The sequence below is a fragment of the Temnothorax curvispinosus genome, unplaced genomic scaffold, assembly GCF_003070985.1.
Source record: "Temnothorax curvispinosus isolate PA1 unplaced genomic scaffold, ASM307098v1 QBEX01016509.1, whole genome shotgun sequence".
In the NCBI taxonomy this organism is placed as follows: Eukaryota; Metazoa; Arthropoda; class Insecta; order Hymenoptera; family Formicidae; genus Temnothorax; species Temnothorax curvispinosus.
In genome coordinates this window covers 335,132-357,822 of record NW_020226289.1, presented here as the reverse complement: position 1 = coordinate 357,822, position 22,691 = coordinate 335,132, and the positions used below count along the sequence as shown (strand labels likewise).

Sequence of the window (22,691 nt, the reverse complement as noted above, 5' to 3'; positions counted from 1 at the left end):
TTTTATATATATAAAAAACATTTTATTCATTTCTTATTACACTGAGAAAAAATACTTAAAAATTTATTTGTAGAATATTCTGTGAAATAAACTTTATATTCCACAAATAAATTTTTAAGTAGTTTTTTCTCATTGTATCTTTTTCTCCTAGAAGAGTGCAATTCGTCTACGAAATCTAACAAAACTGAGAGACGACGCGGTTTTTTTTCCTTCCACACACGACATGATTAAGCTCCGACGAGTGAGACGTCGAGTGTTTAACTCGCGGACATATTGACGGCATGAGCGCGTACAACATGCGGAGGAACGGGTAATTAAATCCAGCCGGGGCCATCCTCTTACATATATAAGCTAGCAGACAGCGCAAATATAGATACGGGTCGCATATGTCCGGCAAATAGAATCACGCGCGCGCTGCTGCTGCTGCTGCTGCAGGATGTTCAATCGAACAGGACGCACTCAATGTCCCGAAAGGCTATCTGTCTCGACATACCCAGCACCGGCCGACCGGCTGCTACCCTCCTCGTGTGCACGCGCGCAAAGCAGCGCGGCGCATCGTTGCGTAATGCAGTGGCGGGCGCGCGATGAGAGGCCATATTAAACCGGTAATGGTGCCATTCAGTCGCGCGATAACGCGCCCCGTTGTTATCTCGCCAGTTATCGCTTCCGCGACCCGCCGCCGACCTGTGCGAGCTGTGTCTGGCCTGCGCGCGCGGATATTTCTTTCCCCGGCGCCGGCCACCGTATTGTTTCATTGTTTCCTCCACATTGCTCCGTATCGCACGGCGAGAGATCCAAGAGAGAGAAAGAAGAGAAAAAGACGTGTTATCCTGCGGAACTCGCACACGTAAAAGATTCGTCCTTTAAACAAAATCTCCCTCCTTTGTGAAATCTTCAAAATCTGTATAAGACGAGAAAAATTATCAAAAACGAACGATTATATTCGTATTTAGAATATACTTAATTATTTAGAATAGAATTAAATAAATACATCTCTTAATTATGTCGTTAAATTTTACGCTGTATAAAGGTTTGTAATGAAGCCTATAATGAAGCGTAACTTTTACAATTAAGCAGGGTAAACTGGAATAGATAAATTGTAAGAATGCCTCCGTTGCGGAACACTTTAAAATTTTGCCACGTTGCTAAAGAAACGTAAATATTACAACAGCGTGAAACTGTTGAAGTTTCGATTCGACTAATAATGAACAAATTTGTTACGATGATAAATGGCTCGCTGTCCGCCGCACTAAGCATCAAGCTTAGAGCCATCATATGAAGTGACATTAAGTGATATAACAGCGTGAGTGCAGAAGTGAAGGAGCATGTGTATCATGCTGTTAATCGCTGTTAGGGTAATCAACTACAACTTGAGAGTAATGTCCTACGTCCTGCTGAAGCCAAACTATCCTCTCATAGAATGTACCTTTGGTATAAATATAATAAATCATCTGAAATTTATTACAAAATTAGAAAAGAAATATGCTCTCTTTCTTTCTCAATTCTTATCAAATTTTTTTTAATATCTAAAATATCTTTTTTTTTCATATAGCAACGTTCACCGTATCTATCTCGAAAATTGCAACCAGATTTCCGCCAGCATAATTAGTGCCATTTACCTTCGCATCGCTTACGCCCGCAGGATTTTTTCCACTCACCCCTGCCAAGGGTGGAGGAACGCGAAAACGGTTTCACATCCCGATCGTACCCGCCTTCCATCCCCGCCCCCCTTGCTGAGCAAGGATCTAACCGGCATACTTCGTAACGTTCGCGGAAAAGCGAATGCGGCGGCGGGGCAGGATGCGATCCAGGATGCACTTCCGGCGGCACTGATTCCGCCAGCAAACCAATACCCCCCCGTTCCTCATCCTTTCGGCCTGCAATCCTTGCTCGCTACACAGGAACGGAACTCGCGATCAAATGTCGATGCTGGGGTCTCCCTCCAACCGTTCCCTCGCAATTCCCCACCTTTGCTTCTTCCTGCGAGCCACATCCGACGTACATGCATTAAGATTATTTGTACATCGCGCAAATGTGATTTCAATTATGCTCGATAATGGAGACGTATCCGTTTGATTCAATTGAAATTTCCGATATTTAAAATGTTTTACTGTCAAACGTACATCAAGACCATCCGGTTTCAATATTTCGCTGAACTATCGACCGATATTTTTTAATATATTTTTCAATACCCTTTGTATTTGTGTATATCTTTAATTTTTTATATATTTTTAAATACTTATATTGATATACCCTTAATCTTTTTTGTTATTATAAACAATTGATTTTGGACGAAATAAGATAGAATGCGAGTTTGAAGCGAGCATCAAATAATACTTACTAGCGCCCCGTTTCGCCGCAGAATTTCCCCGATATATCGCGAACAGCAAATTACATTTTCCGATCAGCCCGCACGATCGCGTGTTCGTACCTTCGCCGAAATACGCTTGCACAGGTTCTCGGACGTGTGCGCGGCCGATCGGCCGTGTCATCGAATTTGACCATGCGGCGGAATATACGCGAATAAATCTGCGTCGGCCGGGCCACGCAGGATATCCAGGAGACTTCCGTTCTGCTTCCGGCCGCGTGCCATTATAGCCTTCTCGTAGAACGTAAACGGTCTATTTTGGTTAATCAGACCGATACTGGCTTGACTGGTGACCGCGTTTCTGAAACCAGGTACGAGAAACGAGGATAATTCAACGAAATTTGGTTAACCAAGCCATTTGTATTGATCGTACAAACGCGCATAAATGACAAGAGATATGAAAGAAGTAGACAATGCCATTTATTCTCTGGTATAGGAACATTTTTCAAAGAGACAAGAAAGTACAAAAGTAGAAAAATAAGGAAATATAATAAATTGAATGGGATGAATATACACAGCGCGTAAACGCGCAAAATATACGTTTCACATATATTTCATATTTCATTTTACTTAACATTATTAACGTACCTTTGGCTTTCTAGTGGAAAAATGGATCTAAAAAAATATATCGTATTACGAAACACGTACGATAGTACGTTTTTCCAGCCACGTATATCAAAAGAGTATTACAAGACCTAGACCTAACAACGCCAACGTAATTTATGAAAGGCCACCGTGATATTTTTCTGCATTTGCATTACGTACACGCTCATCCCTCCTCGTAGAACGTGATATAAGGCAGTACGCTAGGATTTGCTGTCCGCGACAGTAGTGATGCGCGATTCTGATTCGATTATTTGAGAATCGATTCTTTTTCATGAATTAATCGTGATTATTAATCGATTATTCAGACGGTCGATTATTTGCGAATCGATTCTTTTTTCTTGATAATCGATTTAATCGATTATTTTCAGGGAGCCTATTGGCTCCTACACATGGGACGCAACACGCTTGCGCGCGGCAAGAAGCGACGCGGTAGCCAATCAAAGTTCGCCAACTGTCGCCGCGCGGTAACCGTTACCGTGTTCAGTTGCGCATTCCGTGTGCACGTGCAGCCCATTTTACTTCGAAAGTTCTAATTACGTTTTTATATTAAACAATTTGGTGTGTATCGCCGATTGCGAGCGACTTGGAGCTCGATTTGAAGCGAATGCAGCGAATAATTCTGCCATTACAAGAGTTCCCGGTCGTATTGTTTTATTATTAATAGAAACTCGGCGACGATTCGCTCGTTTCATTGTGTCGATCACGGCGGTGAAACCAGAGGTCGACGAAGACGAACGACAACGACGAGGACAATCCGTAAGTACTATGTGCAGCGTGTAAATTCTCTGTTAATGCTTTATTCTATTACCTGTTTGTAGTGTTTGTACCTTAGATTTACCCAGCTATTCTACAGTTTACTGCTCTTCTACAGGTCCTAAAGCATCAGTCGAAACAGCGAGGTCTCGTATGAGCACGTGAGGAACCGTTAACAACGGCTACGCTCTCCGGCGGAGAACCTCGATCGATTTAGCTTTGCACCATATGATGGCCAAATCTAGCGACTTGGATTGGCAAATCGAGCAGCTAAAGAAGTGTAAAATTATCAAGGAGGCTGAGGTTAAGGTACGAGGTGCGCAGGTCAACTTGTGTGCAAAAGCGAGTGAAATCCTGATCGAGGAAAGCAAGGTACAGCGTGTTGACTTACCTGTGACAGTAACTATCTCTATTTCTTGTAAACAGCTATCACTTGTCAGAATTTGACAATCATTAAATATATTTAAAGCCTATATACGCATGATGTGTTTTCCTTCGGTTTGTGGCAATATCCATGGACAGCTAACAGAGTTGCTACTACAGTATAATTTTATATTTTCTGTCTTGTCGCGTCTAGGTCCGTTATCCTGACAGAATCACGTTGGTGAGAGGAAATCACGAATCACGAGAGATAACGCAAGGATCTTGAAAACGGTGGACCGGTTTTAAAATTAAAGCAGGAATGCGAGACACGCTGGAATTCGCTTTTTTATATGATAGAGAGATATATTCAATTGGTAAACCAAGTGAACACCGTATTGATCACCCTTCCGCGAAAAAAGCAGGAGGATGTCCCAGAGATGACAACACGCGCCGAGCTACAAATTTTGAAAGATGCCTGTGCCATTTTGTGTCCAATCGAATGTGTTACCACGGAAATGTCGGGCGAGTCGTATGTCACGTGCAGCAAAATCATCCCCATCGTTAATTGCCTAGTGAAAACTTTGGAAAAACTGAACATTGAGCACGATATTTCAGACTATCTGCACAAAAATATTTTACGAGAACTTCGCAAAAGATTTGTGAATGAAGATTCAAACGTTGAAAAAAACGTTATGCTCGCTATATCCACTTTGCTGGACCCACGCTTCAAGAAACTGCACTTCCGCAGTCCATTAGCTGTTTCTACAGCAATGAGTAAGATATGTCAATTGATGAAAGAAAATCAGAGAGGGAGTCAATCTACTGCTGTCGTAGATAATATATCAAATACTATTGAGAAAACAAAAGATTTGTGGAACGTTCACGATGAATTGATAGCATCTTCATCAACAAACTGCGACGAGCCTGGTGGCGTACCAGTCGAACTTCGACAGTTCCTTAATGCTAATGTCGTCAACAGAAGCGAGGATCCACTAAAAGTTTGGTATAAACTGAAGGATATTTATCCAAAGGTGTACGAAATAGCCATGAAATATTTCGTGATTGTGGGAACGTCTGTCCCATCTGAACGCTTATTTAGTGCTGCTGGAGATATTATTAGCGCAAAAAGAAGCAGAATTACTGGAAAAAGGGCATCGGAGATTATATTTCTAGGATCTCTACCTAAAAAATACTGGACCTAAGTCACAGCGGTGCGGCGTCTCACCCGTATACCACATTATTATTATTCAAAGTTTCATTTTGCCATAACTATTATTCATTTTACCATAACTATTATTATTTAAAGTTTCATTTTGCTTCGTTTATACTTGTACTTGATAAGTCGATTTTGGTAACGAGCGTATTAATGTATTCACTGCAAATTTGTGCAAGTGGGGTATTCTGTTGTAAAAGAATTTCGCGACTTTATGATGAACATGTAATAATTCTTTTTCGTTATTACTTTAGTAACCTTCCATAATTTTAACAAAGAGGCACTAAATTATAATGTCAATATCTCAGATTACGTTTGTATGTTATTTTTATGCGAGGAGTGTGTCTGCGTGCATTCGCCAATTAATGAGGTGACATAGTAGTATCGGTACAGTAGTGTCGAACAAAATATATTTGCAAGTAATGGAAATAACGACTTTAAGTATATGTATATTTTCCTGTGAAAATATATATTTGAAAATAATTATTTGCAAATATATTTCAGCCAATATTGGGACGTACATTGAGATGCAATTATCCAGATGCGAATTAAGGCAAATGCTCCGAAAATAATTTTGTAATTGAAGACAGTATAGATATTGATACTGCATCTACAGCAATGATTTAAGTTTATTGAATGTGCAATTAAATAAAAATTTTATAGCGTGTTGCAATTACATTTGTTTTATTATTAAAAACCTTTGATTGCAATCAAATTCTTGATCTTAATCGTGCTTTATTTAAATTTTTACATCATAATTAGTCAGTCTAATGGCTTCAAAATCTTTAGATAAGAACCCGATTTTTAATCGATTATTTGAGAATCGATTCATTTTAGTCCGATTAATCGAATCGTAAATTCTTTTTTGCTAAAATTAATCGATTATGAGAATCGATTATTTTTAACGCGATGTCGCATCACTACGCGACAGCACATCCCGCTTGTCCCTTCCTACCCGAGATTTTAAGTTCGGGCTTTAACCACCGATGTAAACGTTCCACAGGGGCAGATTAAGGGAGGATTCCGCGAGACGCGGGGACGCGAACGCGCAGGGTTAACTGGCTGTACAGGGTTTAGCCGACCGCGGACGTTCGCGTTATCTCGCTGCGTCGCGTCGTCCTTCTCGGAGAGTCCGATCTCCCTGATCTCCCAAACCCACCCGCGCACTCGTGCTTCCGATAATCTTGTTCGTGGGACCAGCAGCCGACAGTCAGATATCGAAGAGCCGATGATGTCCCATCGATCGGCGAAACGACATTACTCAGCGAACTTCGTTATCCGGTTCAGCGCGATAGTACGCTGATGTAACGACATTGCCTTGGGCACTTTATATTTCGCCCTCGTTCGTTTGCTTTACCGTGAAACGTCACGAAACGTGCAGCGAGTTCTGCCAAGTCCCTTTAACGAATCGCGAGGGTAGGCCCTTGCTTCACAGTTCTTTCTCGAACCGCGAATCGTCGATTATCCATGAGTCTTGTACTCTTTGATAAAAGAATCGCCATTCAAACTGCCCAAAAATAACTTACATGGTCACGGAAAATTTTATTTTTAAAAATGTTTTAATACATTTTTGGTTGTTAATAAATGAAAGACATTTCAACATTGAATATCAACTCGTATAACTTCGTTTTTAAATATTGAAAAGGTATTTCAGCCACGTGTCGTTAGATATAACTTCAAAAAGTCATACATGAGCTCTCCTTTCCTCTTTCTCTCTCTCTCTCACACACACACACTCTCTCTCTCTCTATCTATCTATCTATCTATCTATTTATCTATCTATTTATCTATCTATCTACCTATCTGTATTCTGGAGAGATACTTTATTACAATACAATCAAAGGCTACAATAATGTTGCTAATTACACGGCCGAACGACAATTGACCGAACGGTACGCAACGGTGACCATTGCGTGAGCGTTCCATTATGAACGCTCAGCCGGGCAGAGTTTGCATTATTAAACTATTCGCAATTAACTCATTCCCCTCCAGCATTCACTTTGTCCCGCGAAAATTTCATTCCACGGAGAGTGGCGAGAATTGCAAAGGGGGGGGGGTGGGTCCAGGGCATGCGCGCGCGAGCGCGCGCTGCAAACTATCCGTCTGCATTTAGCTCGGTTAACGGGCGCGGGCATGCCTTATTTAAAGTGTACCGTATGTGTCATAAAGCCGTTACAAGCCGATTAACTTGCCTGAGTTGATTAGAGTGCAGCGGCGCTGGGTTTTATACCTCGGGCCTCGCGCGCCCGCGCCGTACCGCAGAGCGCGTGTGTTAACCGCAATTACATAACGCCGCGTTTTGTGTACATCCGTTACATATTCCACATAATAAAACCGCGCTTCCCGAGAGGGAAAATTTAGGTAAAGACAATTATACATATTTCGTATATTCTCGTGCCCAAGAACTGAGAAATGCCCGACACTATAATCATGGGATTTTACAAAATATTCGTGCATGACTTGTGATGTGACCGCGTTTAAAGGGATTTTTTTTATTTTGTTTGGAAGAGAACGTTTACACGTACGATTTATTAATATCGTGTCTGGAAAGTCTAATTAATTAGAGAAAAATAAAAATTTTAGTCAATTGATGAAGAGAAACTTTTCATTAGTGATGGTTGTTAATTAACGAATGAATGCTGGATGTAATTCGTTTGTCTCTTCGTCTACACCGGAATAAAATTTTCATTGTAAAATTCACATTTCAAAAATATTATATAATATAACTGAATTATAAAATTATCATATATAGTACATTTATTATTTTAGACTATTATTTTATTTATCGTATCATTAATTAAATTTACAGAGTTACAAAAATTACTTTTTACGAGTTTTATGCATTTTTTGAGGTTGGTAGTCGGTCAGTCAAGTAACCAACACGGCATTTAACATATTAATGAGACTTTTTCTAATTAATTAGATTTTAAAACACGATATTAATAAACCGTATGTCTAAACATTCTTTTCTTTTATTCTTCCGTTAACAGTGTTACCGCAGATAAATGACAGCAAAATGAATAAGCATCAACCAATGAAACGACATGCGGTATGAAAGAATAATCAATAGTCAGTACAAAAAAGGGAGGAGTGACAAGCCGACGGTACCACAGAAGAGAATGACGAGTCGATGGCGTGTGCAGGAAGGAGAGTGACGAGAGCCGATGGTCGAAATGGTACGTCGCGACAAAGTAACGGCAAAAGGGGCCTGCGTTGGTCGCAATGCGATTTGACACTCCGATTGGTTTGGCATCAGATAGTTTCGAGTCCTTCCCCACTTGATTGGCACTCAACATTGGCGAGCGACGAGTTTTCGCGATTTTCGAGCGGGCTCCCGAAACGGGAAACCCGACGAAGGTTTCGGCTTTCACGATCGAAAGGAGGGTGGAGGGTACGGACGGGCCCATCTCCCCCTCCCCCCTCGCCGCCGGTTCGATGAGGATATCCGAGATTCGCGGAACAGGCCAGTAAATTTCCCGTTCAATTTGGGTGTACACGATTCGCATCCCGGCTCCTATTACCTATCGGGTTCAGTGAAACGTGTTTACATCGGCGCGGATCACCCGGTATACGCCGGGCAAAGTGCGAATAAACGAGTGCACGTATTGCATTACTTTGATGTTCGAAAGCGCTCGGGAAAGACTGTACGTTTAATAACAATTACGTTGTCCGTTTCACTTTACTTAAAACCATGCATTTCATAATTTTGTAAGCCTAGTCGGAGCTCGGTTTTGAAAAACAACTCGGCAATAAACCGGCGTAAAACTCTTTCGAATGAAACCACCACTCATTACGATCTCCCTTTCAGCCGGAACATCATATAAAAAAAAACAAGCTGCACGACACGCTTTCAGTATCGTTACGTTATCGAGCTGTTGAGAGCAAACAGTTCTTTAACTGTAAACAAACCGTCATCCGTACGCATGGCATATTTGTATGACGTGTAATTTGCCAGATGATGCCGTGTAAATATTTCAAACGGCGTTATTGCACATCGCACGCATATCCACGGAATAGACGGATAGTCGTGTTTTTGATATTCGCGGCTCATCGCGCGACCCTTGTTAAATTACAAAAAAGAGAGCGAAAGGGAAAATGTCGGAAGGGGAGCGCTTCGATTTGCGGAATCGAATTGTTGCGCGTAAACGGCGTTAAACGGAGCCGCTTGGCGCGCGAATCGCGCGTGGCGCATACGAATGATCGAGTGCACGGGGCGCGCATTTACATACGACCGTTGCGTCGAGTCGACACGCATCGATATACCGCCGACAGCCGCGGCCGTCGGCATAAATACGCATTATGCGGAGAGAGGTTACTCGCGCGTTAACGCACAAAGTACCGCGGGCTCGAATCGATTCGATAAGCAGGGATCGTTCTGCACGCGCGGAATCGCCGTTTGTACGGAAACCGAATGGCGAGTCTACCGGAAGACGGAATCACGCGACCGCGAGTCCAAGTCTTGCGATTTATGTCGATTTCCATCACTGCAGCTTAATTTTAATTACTTTCCATCTTTTTCCAACTTTTATAACTATAGAAAAAGATAAAAAGTCAGTTAAACCGAGATTAAGTTAATCTACATTGATAGAAATGGATTAATTAATCGATTAATGGACATTAATCGTTTCGCAGGCGTCAAAGACAGCGCGAGGAACGTTTTCCCGCGCTTAAAAGTACAGAATGCAATTGAAGCAATTGTGTACTACAATGCTACTTTGACTGTTTACTCCGTTAATAATTTTCAACGCTCTCCGCGCATCGAATTTTGAATTCCACAAATTTTTCTGTTTGCGACGCTCCTTCCCGCAGGCTGTGCGTGCGCGCGAACTGGCAAACAACATTCGAGCTCGCCAATCGAGAGCGCACCATACTCGGCCCGGTGGCCGCATTCGAAGCCTCAAAGGATAAATAACAAAGGTGAAATTTCTAGTAAACAGAGTGGACACGTGACAGCAACCACGACTCACTTCATACGCCGTTGATCCAGCCACACGGGGGGGGGGGGGGGGGGCAGACAGCGGTCGTTAAAACAAGCAACCAGGAATACGGTTGACGGTACGGTGATCTCTCGGCTAAATTTGACCGTGCCTATCGGATTACCGTTTACGAACTCTGCCACATAATTAGATGCCGCTCCAGAAACGCGTTCCGCTTCTTGATCGCTTTGATAACAATTAGCGTAGATGAGGGGTGAGGGAGGGGAGATCGTTTCCGCGAGAAGATTCACGGACATAACTAAATCAGGCCGTAATTTCATTTTATGGTGCAGGGAGAACTAAATCGCTTGTTGGAAAGTGGAATATTCGAAGGTGTCTTTGACGCTCTCGAGATTGCTCAAAAGATAAATGCGCCCGAATCGAGTATAAGTTAGCGTTAATTATCTATGCATGCGCACGAGGGACTCCTTAACCAGATTCATGAGTCCCTTTGACTTAGCGGATAATCTAACGGTCATTTAATGGGTCTATGTGCGATATATCGGAGAATGTATTAGAGAACAATTGGCGGATACATCCCCGGTTGTTGTAGGAGCCATTAGCGTAATAATTGGCAGATATCAATGATTGATGATTATGGGTTTGCGATTGAAAATTGACCGATCACGTGGTGACAATAGGAATACCTTGATCAAAACAACGGAAATGGCGAACACATTTTAGTTCGATATTTGATTGTGAGATAAATTCATCGATTGGTGCAATCGCTGTATTGTGGTTTTTATTTTCTATACGGATTTATTATTATCGAAACATTATCCTGGCGTCATTATTGCGCGTGGCAAATATTTATGGAAACAAATACACGGAAGAAAAACCTATCTTTTCTCATCTTTTCTTCGGCGTAAATTGCGTCTCGCGTGCGTGATAGCCGCGTTTCGATGTAACCACCTGTTGCAGGATGACAAAGCTTCCGGTAGGTATATTAGGCGACGTCTAATAACACTAATTCATCGCGCAGCCGAATACCATAAACATTAATGAGGGTGATCGCGCCGATGCACGCACCATGAACCTGTAATGGGGAGGTGACTCGCAAATGGTGCGTCGACGCGGTGCCGAAATCATTAATCTTTTCGGGACGAAAACGCGAATAATGCATCTACGAAGGACAAGCGTGTTTATAAAATTTACGAGTTTAGTTTGTGGGCGGTTCGCTAAAATCGAAGAACTTCATCGATATGTAATAACAATAGATGATTGCAGCTCGTAACGGAGAGTAACGATGCGAAATTGGCTCGGAAATGATGCGCCAGACAATCCTTTCGCGTTAAGGAGAGACGCGTTCGTCTTAATTGAAGACACCTTCGCGCGCGAAACACACGAGGAAGACAAAGCGTCTTCCGGGCGAGCGACCATTTGCGCGACGACTGTCGTCTCTTCGGATCGTAAAACGTCACGCTGCTAATTTGTGGACAGTCCCACGCTAATTGTATGTATGAGAAAATAATGACGTAGGAAAAAGGAAGGGGGGGGAGAGAGAGAGAGACAACCCGAGCCCATGTTCGACTTGGGATGACTCAGAGCGACATGAAAATGAGATGAACGCCATTCGGAAAGGAGAATCGGTCGAGTCCGCCCCTTTTTTGTTCTGCGAGGACCACCCACGCACTTTTATCTGCGAAACGCTATTATTGCTAATGCCTTATTCATCCGCGGAAGTGACTGCGCAGGCTACGCGTTTTCTGCTCCTTTGTATAATAACAATAACCGTGGGCGTTATGCATTCAGATATATTATAATTCTTAAAACGTTTGTGGATCGTTTACTTAAACATTTTTAAATATCTTGACCTTACTTATATATTTAAAAATCTTTTACTCAAACGTTGTTTCAGTTAATCATTCTTTGCGCGCTTTATCGTTGCAGTGATTTTATATGAGAGTTTTTAGGTAAATACGCGAATTCTTCGTCGCGCGGCGAATTTGTTAAAGAAAAAACACAAACGATTTTTTTATGAATGATTGCAAATCGAAACGCGAATCGATCCCTTTTCGTTTAGTAACACCGTGACCGCAGCTCGTCGACGTGATACAGATTGACGCGTTGGTATTATGCACGAAATTCGCCCGTCTAGTTCACGTCTATTCGCGATGCATATGTAAAATATAATCGGCAACAATAACGCGGGTGGCGTAAATTAGGTCTCGAGTGTTAGTTCATAGACTCCGGCCTGCAAATATGCTCGCACGAACCCGAATTACAATAGAAATACATTTCGCGATGCTGCAAGCTGCTCCCGGCAGATTCTTGGGTTACACGCTCCAATTTTGAACACAGAAAAAACCAAATTCTGCTACTCCCGTATCCATATTGCGGCAGCATATCGAAAATCTGCACTACGGCAAATATGCTCGCGCTCGTCGGGATACTATCTTTATCTTGATATTCATAATATTCATATTTGCCGCAGACTCGAAATTACCGAATTCGAAATATCAAACTCAATGAATGTTTAATATTGGAATATCATGATTATATACCTATATTGTGGAGAATATGTCTCTCGTATTCTAAACACATTAACAGCTAATTAATAGTCAGGGATTGTTATATATTCGAGTTATTTCATTTGCGGTATTTGGCCTATCTGTCCCATACATAGATAATTCTAATTACATAGAGATAGACAAAGTGATTCAGATTTATCCAATATTATAAATAGAAAATAAAACGATACCGCTGCTTCATGCTTGACATATTTGCCGTAAGCTGCTTTCAAATTGACGCCGCAACATTTTTATTCTTACTGACTATATACATATAGAATATCGATCCCGAAACCATACACGAGTTGTGAATTTCGCGTCGGACTTCTTACTCACGCAGGATTATAATGTATAATTCAGGTAGGTGCGGTTCGGCACGTTCAAAAGTTGCTACGCGGCGAGCTAATATCGAGTTTCGAACTATCCACGGTTCCCCCTCTGCTTCCCTAACCGCCGCGCAGCGCTCTTATTAAATTTGTTTCAATTCGCTCGCCTTACTTATTGCATTTCTAACGGGCACGGCGCGTCAAACTCGCTGATCGATAGCCTCACACTTTACTGACTGATATGTGCGGCACCGGAAATACAGATTTTTCGCGTTCCTGAAATTTCGTATTTCGTGCATAAAATCGCAACTCTAAAGTTACGTCGATTTTATGCGGAAAATTTAAAGCGCGATTCGTCACTCCCCCGCGCATCTCCGCGAATGCGACGGTTAGATGAGGCTTATGAGCGACGCGAGAAGTTACAACGTCTTCGGGAACACGTTGACGAGGGCGGTAACATGGAAATCTCGTTCCTCTCGGCCGAGCACTTATTCTCGGATTACCATTTAAATTCTTTCGCGACCCCGCGCGAAGTCGCACGCGAAGGGGAACGGCCGGCGACCCCTTCGCGCACTAATTTGTCACGACGCGAATTCAAGGATACTCCGCATCCAGTACCGCACTCCGGCAAGCCAACTAAACTTGTAATCCCCGTCGAGGACAGTGATTTCGACAAGGCAGAAACTTTTTTCGCGGGATTTCTAGCGAGTTCGCCCTAAACGTTCTTGAATTGTTACTATTTTTCCTCTCCACTTCATGCTTCTCCTCCTTTCTTCCTTGACGGTCGTATTTACCGCGAAATTGTAATTAATACTTTGCGATATTCTGACCTTTTAAAAAGTAAAACTAGTTACTAATGAGAGTCTAGACGCGTCTTTAAATTAACCATTTCAATTTAATTTTACATCATGTTTCTAAATAACGTTCCTCTTGCGTTTTACATTATGATAATAATTTAGACTGTTTCATCTGATTTCAATGAGTTAAAAATAGCCGCGCAAATTTCGTGAAATTATAAATGCGAGAAAGTGACGAGGTATCGTTCGACTTGTACCATCATTAATTCAAGCAAGCTTTTCTATTTTGGACATTCACGACCAAATGCTCGGGACTCTTGTAAATAAGAAAGGACGTATCGTTCGTTAAGATGAACCTGGTAGAATTATTTCTTGTCCAGAGTGACAAAAGGTCAAGTAGTCGCGTCCCACACTAAGATGACTGAGCTTAACGAAGATACAACTGAGAACACCGAGTATATACTCTCTTGCTCAACGTAAGAAGATTTTAAAACCAAAAATCCACTCCGGGAAAACTATCACATCGCTAATTAAGTAACCGCGTTTAGCATTATAATGCCGCAATAAAGAAAGAACAATATATCCGAAATAGAAAATGTTCTGTATAATTTAACAGATACTATATATATATAATTAACGTAGAATATATTCCAGGAAGCAAACTGACGTTATTTGTCATTATTTTAATGTCAAAATGACGTTTTTGATAACATTTTGATGTCAAAATGGGATTATATGACATATATTGTTAGTCGCTCTCTTTACTCGAATAAATTCATGATCAGACTTATACTTTTATCAAGAAGGGATCGATACGTTGATCTACGACCGGTCGACGATCTATATATTTCAGGATTTGGAAAGCTCATCCGCTATTTTTTGAAAGGCTTTAGCACGAGCGAACATCGGATTCCACTTCGGCAGCTAAGGATTGATACGTTGCGCCCGCTCGCTCATGCGAGAGAGATGACAATGTGATATTCCACGTGTCAGCGATCCGACTGTGCGATCCGTCACGCGGACGAGTATGTACGCGAGGCGAGGTTCTTCATCGTCCTCATCTCGTGAATCGAGAATCGGATGAAAGAAAACCGGGTCGCTGTTACGCGCGAACACTTCCCCCGAGAAACGCGACGAGAGAAAGGGCGGAGTGTGTATAGAGCTCGAGGGCGCGGTGGCGAGGCGCAGGAAGACAGGGGGGAGGGATAGTGAAACACGGATTCGCGAATGCAACCCGTTACTCTTTCTGGTCGACGGTTTTTTTTTTTTTTTTTTAATTTCCATCCGGCGCGGAAACGCCGCGCGGAAATTATTCTCGGGAGAGAGACAGAAATAGGGGCTTAAGTATCGTTCGCAGAGGTGATCTGTTTGACAGAAAAATTTGGCAGCCCCCATAAATCCGAAAGGGTTCTCGAATCTCGTGCAAATGTAGAGAGTGGCTCGACCGTTAGCGTGAATCTTTATTCTCTGTTTTTTTTATAGGTATTTTGTATAACATCCTGTTGCGCGTCGCGTTGCACGATTACACTGTGAACGAATCCTCAGAAATCTACATGTTTAATCGTCGACCGCGTGAATCGCGGTAATTGCTTAATCTGGTAACATTTGGTGAAATCCGACAACAGAATTTCGCGTTGTTTTTTTTTCCCCCATTTGTCCTCTTTTTTGCACGCAATATAAATGCTGAAAAATACATTACATTAAATCGTGTAATCAAGCTTGAATGAAAAAGCATTTCATTGTTGGCCGGTATAATTATGCCGGGGATATGCATATTTATGAGAAAAACAGTGAGGCAGATATTTCGTCGAATATTCTATTTTCATAGCATTAACGGACAAATGTTTGATGATAATTTCGTGACGCATTCGTAATAACGCGGCAAATGTATTAAAAAAGAGATCTTCTCTCCCGGAACGGGTGAGGGAATAAATTTTTTATCGTTTTATGACTTTGGGCATATACCAGATGGCCGCGCGCGCGCGCCACTTCTGTTAGAATTATTTGACGTAATATTTAGTAGCTCGCGAATTTTAATAGTAACGTAAAATGTCACAATGTAATCTACAACACACAGTGCACGATGTTTTAATAAGCTGCGGCAGCGCAAAGAGAGCTAAGCAAATCCATACGTAATAATTTTCCCGAAAAATAGAAACATCCATCGCGATATGGAAAAACAGAAATAACGAGTGCCGGAGACAATAGAGATTGAGAGTTCTCTCCCCACGCGGGGGTGGAGGAGAAGAACGAAAGGAGCCATCCTTCTCAAGCCCTTTCTCCCACCCCTCTCTCCCTTCCGTAGTCAGTGGAATATCGTAGATACACCTCTATTCTGTTTTCCCCCGGAAAATCAATATCGGAGGTCGGCAGCGCCTCTCAGGGGTGAGGTGGCTCTCGCCGGAGACAAATCTCAGTGTCCGGAAAATCTCCGCCGACTGGCCGCGGAGCAACCCCCGTTAAAATTTACGCGCCCCGCCGTTTCGCGCTGCGCCGTTTCCACGTCACGTTTTTTCCGTCGCGAGGCCGAGCGAGGGGTCCGCGCGAGCGGCCCCGCTAGAGAGGAGAGGCCTTCGCCGCCGCGGTCCCGGGGCCGAGGGTGCCGCCGAAAGGGGCGAAAAGGTGTCGAGCCGAGTCCGGTGCAGCAGAGAGGAAGGGAGCTAACCTCCCTGACGAGACCTCGTGCGAGAACTTGGAGCACGCTGCGCGTGTGTATGTGACCGCGTCCCCGCTCTTGCGCCTGCTCGCCATATTCGAGGAAAGCCGGGGCGCCACGATCGTAAATACCGACGCGCGCCACTTTCGACATCGCCGCCACCTCGAATTCCACGCTACTCGCTTTCGCTGCTATCCCCTGCATCCTCTAGAATTTGTAGAGAAATCATTCCCCCGTAGATAAATGGATGGTTGTGTAAGCAAGATCGATGTTGAGGAACACAAACATCCGTTACTTATTCGTCCCTCGCGGCGACAGGATCTAGTAGTTAGGCCCTACGCTCGCGAAGGCCGCAGTGGAAAAGTCCAGCATATGGTCGGACGCGTCGATAGTCGACGGGTGCGAGGGTCGCAGTGAAAAAATCCAGCGTATGGTCAGACCCGTCGATGATCGAGTACGGATGTTTGTGCTCGCAATGCCCTGTGCCCTGCGTCTTTCGCCTCTTGCACGATTTCGCTTCAAACATATCGCACGGCTGTCACGCATCGGCTAATACACCCACCGCGGCTTTGCGGTATATAATTCACGTCACGTGCCCGCCGCGAAGCTCGTTTCTGCATGATGAGACAACGCGGTCCACGTTAGACGTCCGTGACTCCGCCGTACCTCTCTCACAGTCTCCCAGAGCGTACCTCCCAGGAAATATTAACTTTAAATTATGTTTCTGTTGACTGAGCAACGTGACCTGCTCGAGAATTTTCGTGTGCCCCCCGCGTTTACTTCAAGCGCGCGGTAGCCAGGTCTGACATACACGGGAACGCGGTTTCCCCTTTGCGGCTCCGATTACCTCGGCTTTTCTTTGCTCACCTTCTTTGCGTCTGCATCCGCGTGCATTTGGATTCAGGTTACTCTCCTTTACACACAGAGAAAATGTAGTGAAGACTATAACGCAGTTTTTCTGGAATTTACTAACGTTATGTGACGGAAATCTGCAATATTTTTAGTCAAAGCACGTTATATAATTCATAAAAGAATTATTGCAATTATTTGAATATTTTTACATACATTTTAAAATGAAAATTTCACAAAAAGAGAAAGAAACTTTATAATCTGAGCGTAAATACTTTTATGCAAATTGTAAATTTATTGCGTTTGTAGTAAAAATTATAATATTAATATAATTTTTCAAACATAAAAAAATTGACTTTAACGCATACGCGTTGTACATTATAAATTTTTTATATCCGCAACACGTATTACTTTTTTTAATACAATATCATTTTTATTACTATGATGATAAAAATATAAAATTAATTGTTGATTTTTTAAATAAGTAATACTTAACGTCGTTATGCTTCAGCTTTATGGTAAAATTACAAAAAGGAATACGTCTCTTTTATATATAGTTCATACTGCAATCTTTTTTCCGAGTCTCTGTCGCGAAAGAAAAAACGGATTAATCTTTAACGTAGACAATAAAGCTTGGAAATTTATTAATATACAATTATCTTCTGTACTTCATTATTTTTTTTGTACACGTTGTATAAAAGTCGCGGATCCTCGATAACACGAATTCGGAGAGACATATCTTTAGTGATGAATGCTTATCGTCTTGTACACTCTAATCGATTTTCAGATGTATCAGATGTACCTCAGAATTACCTAGAGGTAATTGGATTGCGCAAATTTGCATTTTCAACGGTGGCAATCACGTGCTGATGTACCGCTGATGTTTCATAAAATATGAAAATCGTAAACGGAACAATGTCAATAATTTATGACGCCCTATCTATTGGTTTATGCAGACCTAATTTAATTAACAAAATAATTGTGGTAATTAGCGACGCGATGAATAATAATGCGCACGTTGAAGAAAAATGTCAATGAATTATGGACATTTATTTTTGTCGTTTTGCGCGAAATGTTTCAAAACTCCACCGACATTACCTCCGGAATAATTTTAGAGGTAAAAACAAATTATTTTTCATATTGCTGCTATTTGTGTCGTTGATTTATTACTATACATTTTATTAACATTGTGCTGTCTGCACGCAAATGTAGATACAATGCAATTGTCAATACGCCAACAAAATTCTACAACTTTATTAGAGATGTTTTATATAAACCAAATTATATTTTGATACAAAGTGTCACAAAGAAAATAATTATTCCTGCATCATGAAAATGTCTATAGCGACTGGATTAACGGTAATACTTCTTTTAAAATAGAAATGAGATTTTTCGTTCCCTGTATAAACGGGGGACGTTCGACAATCAATATTTCACGAATAATTAAATGAAAGCTCCAAGCAAACCCCAGCATTTCGTTGACCGATTTTTCTCGCTCGCAAGCAGAGGATATCAGCCGTCACGTCGCAATCCGGATTTTCTACGTTTAAATGCTTAATACTATTTTCAAATATAATCCTTTGCATATCAGCCTGCGGAAGCCATCCACCATAACTGAGAGAACGCTGATAGCTGGTAATCTGGAAGTCTGCGATAATTTAATTTTTGATAAAATACCACAAAATCCTCGATATAGTCTTTATTTGACAGTCGATAATATGTTTTTATTATCCTATCGAATTCTCCACTTTTTTAAAAATATGTTTTCGATTTAACGGAAAAAAGATTTCCGTTATAATCACATTATAAACTAAATATCAGGTAATTAATTAAAGATTACAAACTAAATACGGATGTCTTTTTGAGTATTAATAGAAATATCGTTAATGGATCTCAGCGGAGCATAATCCCCATTATTTTACAAGCGTGCTGATTTCAGAATAAATCTGACGAAGGCGCCGCGCCGCGCGCGCATTTTCCGATCGTTAAGACAAATAAAAATTTCGAGCGAGAGATACGCGTCGATGAGCGGAGCAGAGCAAATATTAATTACGGATGATAATGAAATATCGAACGAAATAAAACTGGGCCGCGCTGCGAAAGAAAACTGCTTTTAATCGAACCGCCGGATGTAGCGCGCGTTAACCTTAATTAAATAATTGAACAAATCTCCAGCGTAGATCATAGTTTCATTAAGTTTGCAGAATAATTCAATTATGCGGTATACCGTATTCATATAATGAGAGGTAGGGGAATAAAAGTTACATGAGATTTTTTTTTAACGAAAGAAATAAAAACAGATATAAAAGGACATTGCATGAAATCGCGTACAAGTAAAAAAACGCAGAAATAAAAAATAGTGAAAATTAAATCCGCGCGTTTTTCTCTTTAACTGCTAAATCGTAAAAAAAAAAAAACGTTTTATAATACAATATTTGTTTGATATACACAGCGGCATACTAAAATTCTTTACAACACTTTAATTAATACTTCTCGCGTAATGCTTTTAATTGATGTTTGTCGCAATAATTCTGGAAATTCTACTTTCAGTCTTTTATTCACTTAGATTAATGCGTTGCCAATAAAGTTGATGCATCGACTTTTTCTGAATCCAGAAAAATTTTAATTCGCAATTTCAATTCAGCGAGAGAATTCTAATGAGCAAAAGCGATCCACCGTCATCTCGTCCTCGGCAGGCAGGCAGACAGGCAAGTAGGCAGTCGGTTTTCGCGAACACGTGCGAGTGGTCAAAGCTTTGAGATCTGTTTGAAAGCGTGTGGGAAAGCTCTTACCCAAATACGCGGTGTTCCTAATGAGCCGGCCGAGCTGCACGGCTGAAAGCTCCCGTGCGATACGAACGGCGGAGTCGCACGTCGCAGTAGTGGCAAAGGAGAAAGAGAGAGAGCGGATCTTTATCGCGAAATAATTCACGCGTTTTCACGCCTGACATAATCGCACGGAAATCCCGACGAGCGAGTTACGAGCTGCGCGATATTTAACGAGGCACGGTCTGTCCGTAAACTTTTCTCGGAACGATCTTTCTCGAAGGCGCTAAATTACAAGTTGAAGTACAATAACATGGAAGGAGCCAAGTATTTCGCACATTGTATGTAATATTATAAAATTTTGAAGTAATCGGAATTATTAGTGTCCTGCGAAGATAAACTTAATCATGATTTAACATAATAATGAACAGGCGATCTCTCCTCGACTAATCGGTTTATGCACTAGACTTAGTTTATATTTATGAGATATACTGCTGCTTGATAAGTGTTGCGAATGCTGCATTTTATATATATATATATATATATATATATATATATATATATATTTGCAATTATAAATTTATGAAAACACTAATACAATGTTATAATTGAACAGTCAATTCCTAGGTGACTACTAATGTAAAATAGATATCGAAATCGCATCATCGTTAAATGAGAGCGAGCAACGCGGTGAATCATCCGCGGGTGCATCCGTTATTACGCCGAGGAGCATCGCACTTGCACATCATTGTAACGTTTACAAACATGCAGATGCGGAATGAGTTTCCGATCGATCGCGCGCGGTTCGCGCGAGACCGCGGATATACCGATAAATCGCGCTCGCGCGATTCTTTTCCGAACGATCCGCACACGATCCGCACGCGGGCCGCAGCCGGAAAATGAGAAACTGCAATGGGAACTGGGTGGAAACAACCCCGGGGCCCCCGTGAACGTATACGTGTGTATACACATGAGCCGTAAATAAACGAGCACACCCGATATAACCGGGAAACGTTTATGGCGCCCGCATACATGGTGTATGGAGCCTTTATGCACGCCCCGGCCTAGACACAAACTACTTTAAAGTTGCATGAGCCGAGATCTAAGAGTACGAGCTGCATCTCTGCCTCGCCAATCTCTCTCCGGTATTATATTTTGTACCACTGCAGAGATAAAGAAGAGAAAGAGAGAGAGTGAAAGGAGAAAGAGAGGAGACAGAGAGGTTTATGTAGCGCTCTGAGATAATACTTCTATCTAGAAATAATAGAAATAATTAGAGAAAGTAATGAATATTGCGAGGTAGTGTATTAAGAAGAAACTGTGAGGGAAATATTAAATAATTAAAAATATGCTAAGCAAATGAATTAAGAAGCTTAAATTGAGATATCATTTCTGACTTGATCAGTTATTGCACGAAAATACAATAACAATAAACATTTAAGCTACGTTTAGATAAAAATTAACATAATAAGATAATTATCGTTACTTTTTATTAAAGACGCTAGGAAATACTATAAATAATTAAGACATTTTATACACATGAATTATCAAACTTAATTTGAAATATTACTTTCTACTTGAGGTTCAAACTAATAATTATCATGAAAATGCAACTATTTACGCAATACCAGTGAGTTAGATAAAATTACGCGGCAATTGGATAGCTTATCGTTAATTAAATGCGGCTTCACGGAACAGTAAGTTAACGTGGGCCACATGATATCATTGTTCATAAAGCTACATTAATAATGCAATTACCGCGAGTGTCGGCCAACGACACAGAAACCTCCCAACTTTTCGCACATCGCGATAATAAGAGAATCGGATAATAGCATTTTTAATTTTCGCCTTCTTAGAAATCGGGCCGCAGTGATTAAATAATTAAACGATCGAAGGCGAAGGATTAAGGCAATGCAGACGGGACATTTACGATCTTACCCTATAAAAGGAAATTTCAACTCACGGCGTCTTGGAATGGCGTCGTTAAGCTCGGCGTCCGACGATATAAATTACAAAAGAAGAACGAAAGAGGAAAGAAAGAGCTGAGGCGGGAGGATTCCATAAGGATTTTATACGGGACGCGTCCCACGGATTTTCACGAACGCGCCGCGCGCGGGAGTAAACCTCGCGCCGCAAGTCTTCATTTCGTGTTTCGAAGCTGCGCCCGACGGCCTTTGCCATCTGCGTAGCTGCAGTTTCGCCTCGTTTCGTTTTATGATTACACCGACGAACGTCGACGCCGAGTATTTCGAGCGACGTCGAATGCAACAACTTCTCCCCTTTGACAGTTTCGGTCTAATAAATGTTGGATGTTGTTCAAGCAGTTTTTATATATAATATGAAAGGAATCAGTAAATAAAGTCTTCTATAACGCTATTTCATAAGTAGCAGGGGTAGAAACACGTTGCCGGCATTCAGTGTTTAGTACACGCGTTAAAAATTTTAATTTGCTGTACCGCGTCGTTGCGTAACAGTCGCGTTAATCATGAGCTTTTCTTCTGCATTGCAA

The 22,691-nt window shown here is 41.6% G+C and overlaps 2 protein-coding genes across 6 annotated transcripts in view; both read left to right on the top strand.

The window, feature by feature from the left end:
• LOC112466700 (agrin-like) overlaps positions 1–22,691 on the top strand; it is a 109,802-nt gene that overhangs the window by 28,235 nt on the left and 58,876 nt on the right. For 2 of the 4 annotated variants that reach the window (XM_025034936.1, XM_025034934.1), the window contains exon 1: positions 16,342–16,691. The exons of 1 other annotated variant lie outside the window; for it this stretch is intronic. The gene's annotated coding sequence lies outside the window, so the exon portion shown is untranslated. Of the gene's footprint in view, positions 1–16,341; positions 16,692–22,691 lie in introns of those variants that run through there. One more of the 4 variants, XM_025034935.1, reaches the window with a different exon arrangement.
• On the top strand, positions 3,605–5,375 carry LOC112466701 (serine/threonine-protein phosphatase 4 catalytic subunit-like). Of its 2 annotated transcripts, none has more exons than XM_025034940.1 (3): positions 3,605–3,730; positions 3,846–4,099; positions 4,305–5,375. In XM_025034940.1, exon 3 carries the CDS (start codon positions 4,441–4,443, stop codon positions 5,290–5,292), a length of 852 nt encoding a protein of 283 aa, XP_024890708.1. In that variant the 5' UTR covers positions 3,605–3,730; positions 3,846–4,099; positions 4,305–4,440; the 3' UTR covers positions 5,293–5,375. Both variants share the same exon structure in this region, with proteins under 2 accessions (XP_024890708.1, XP_024890709.1).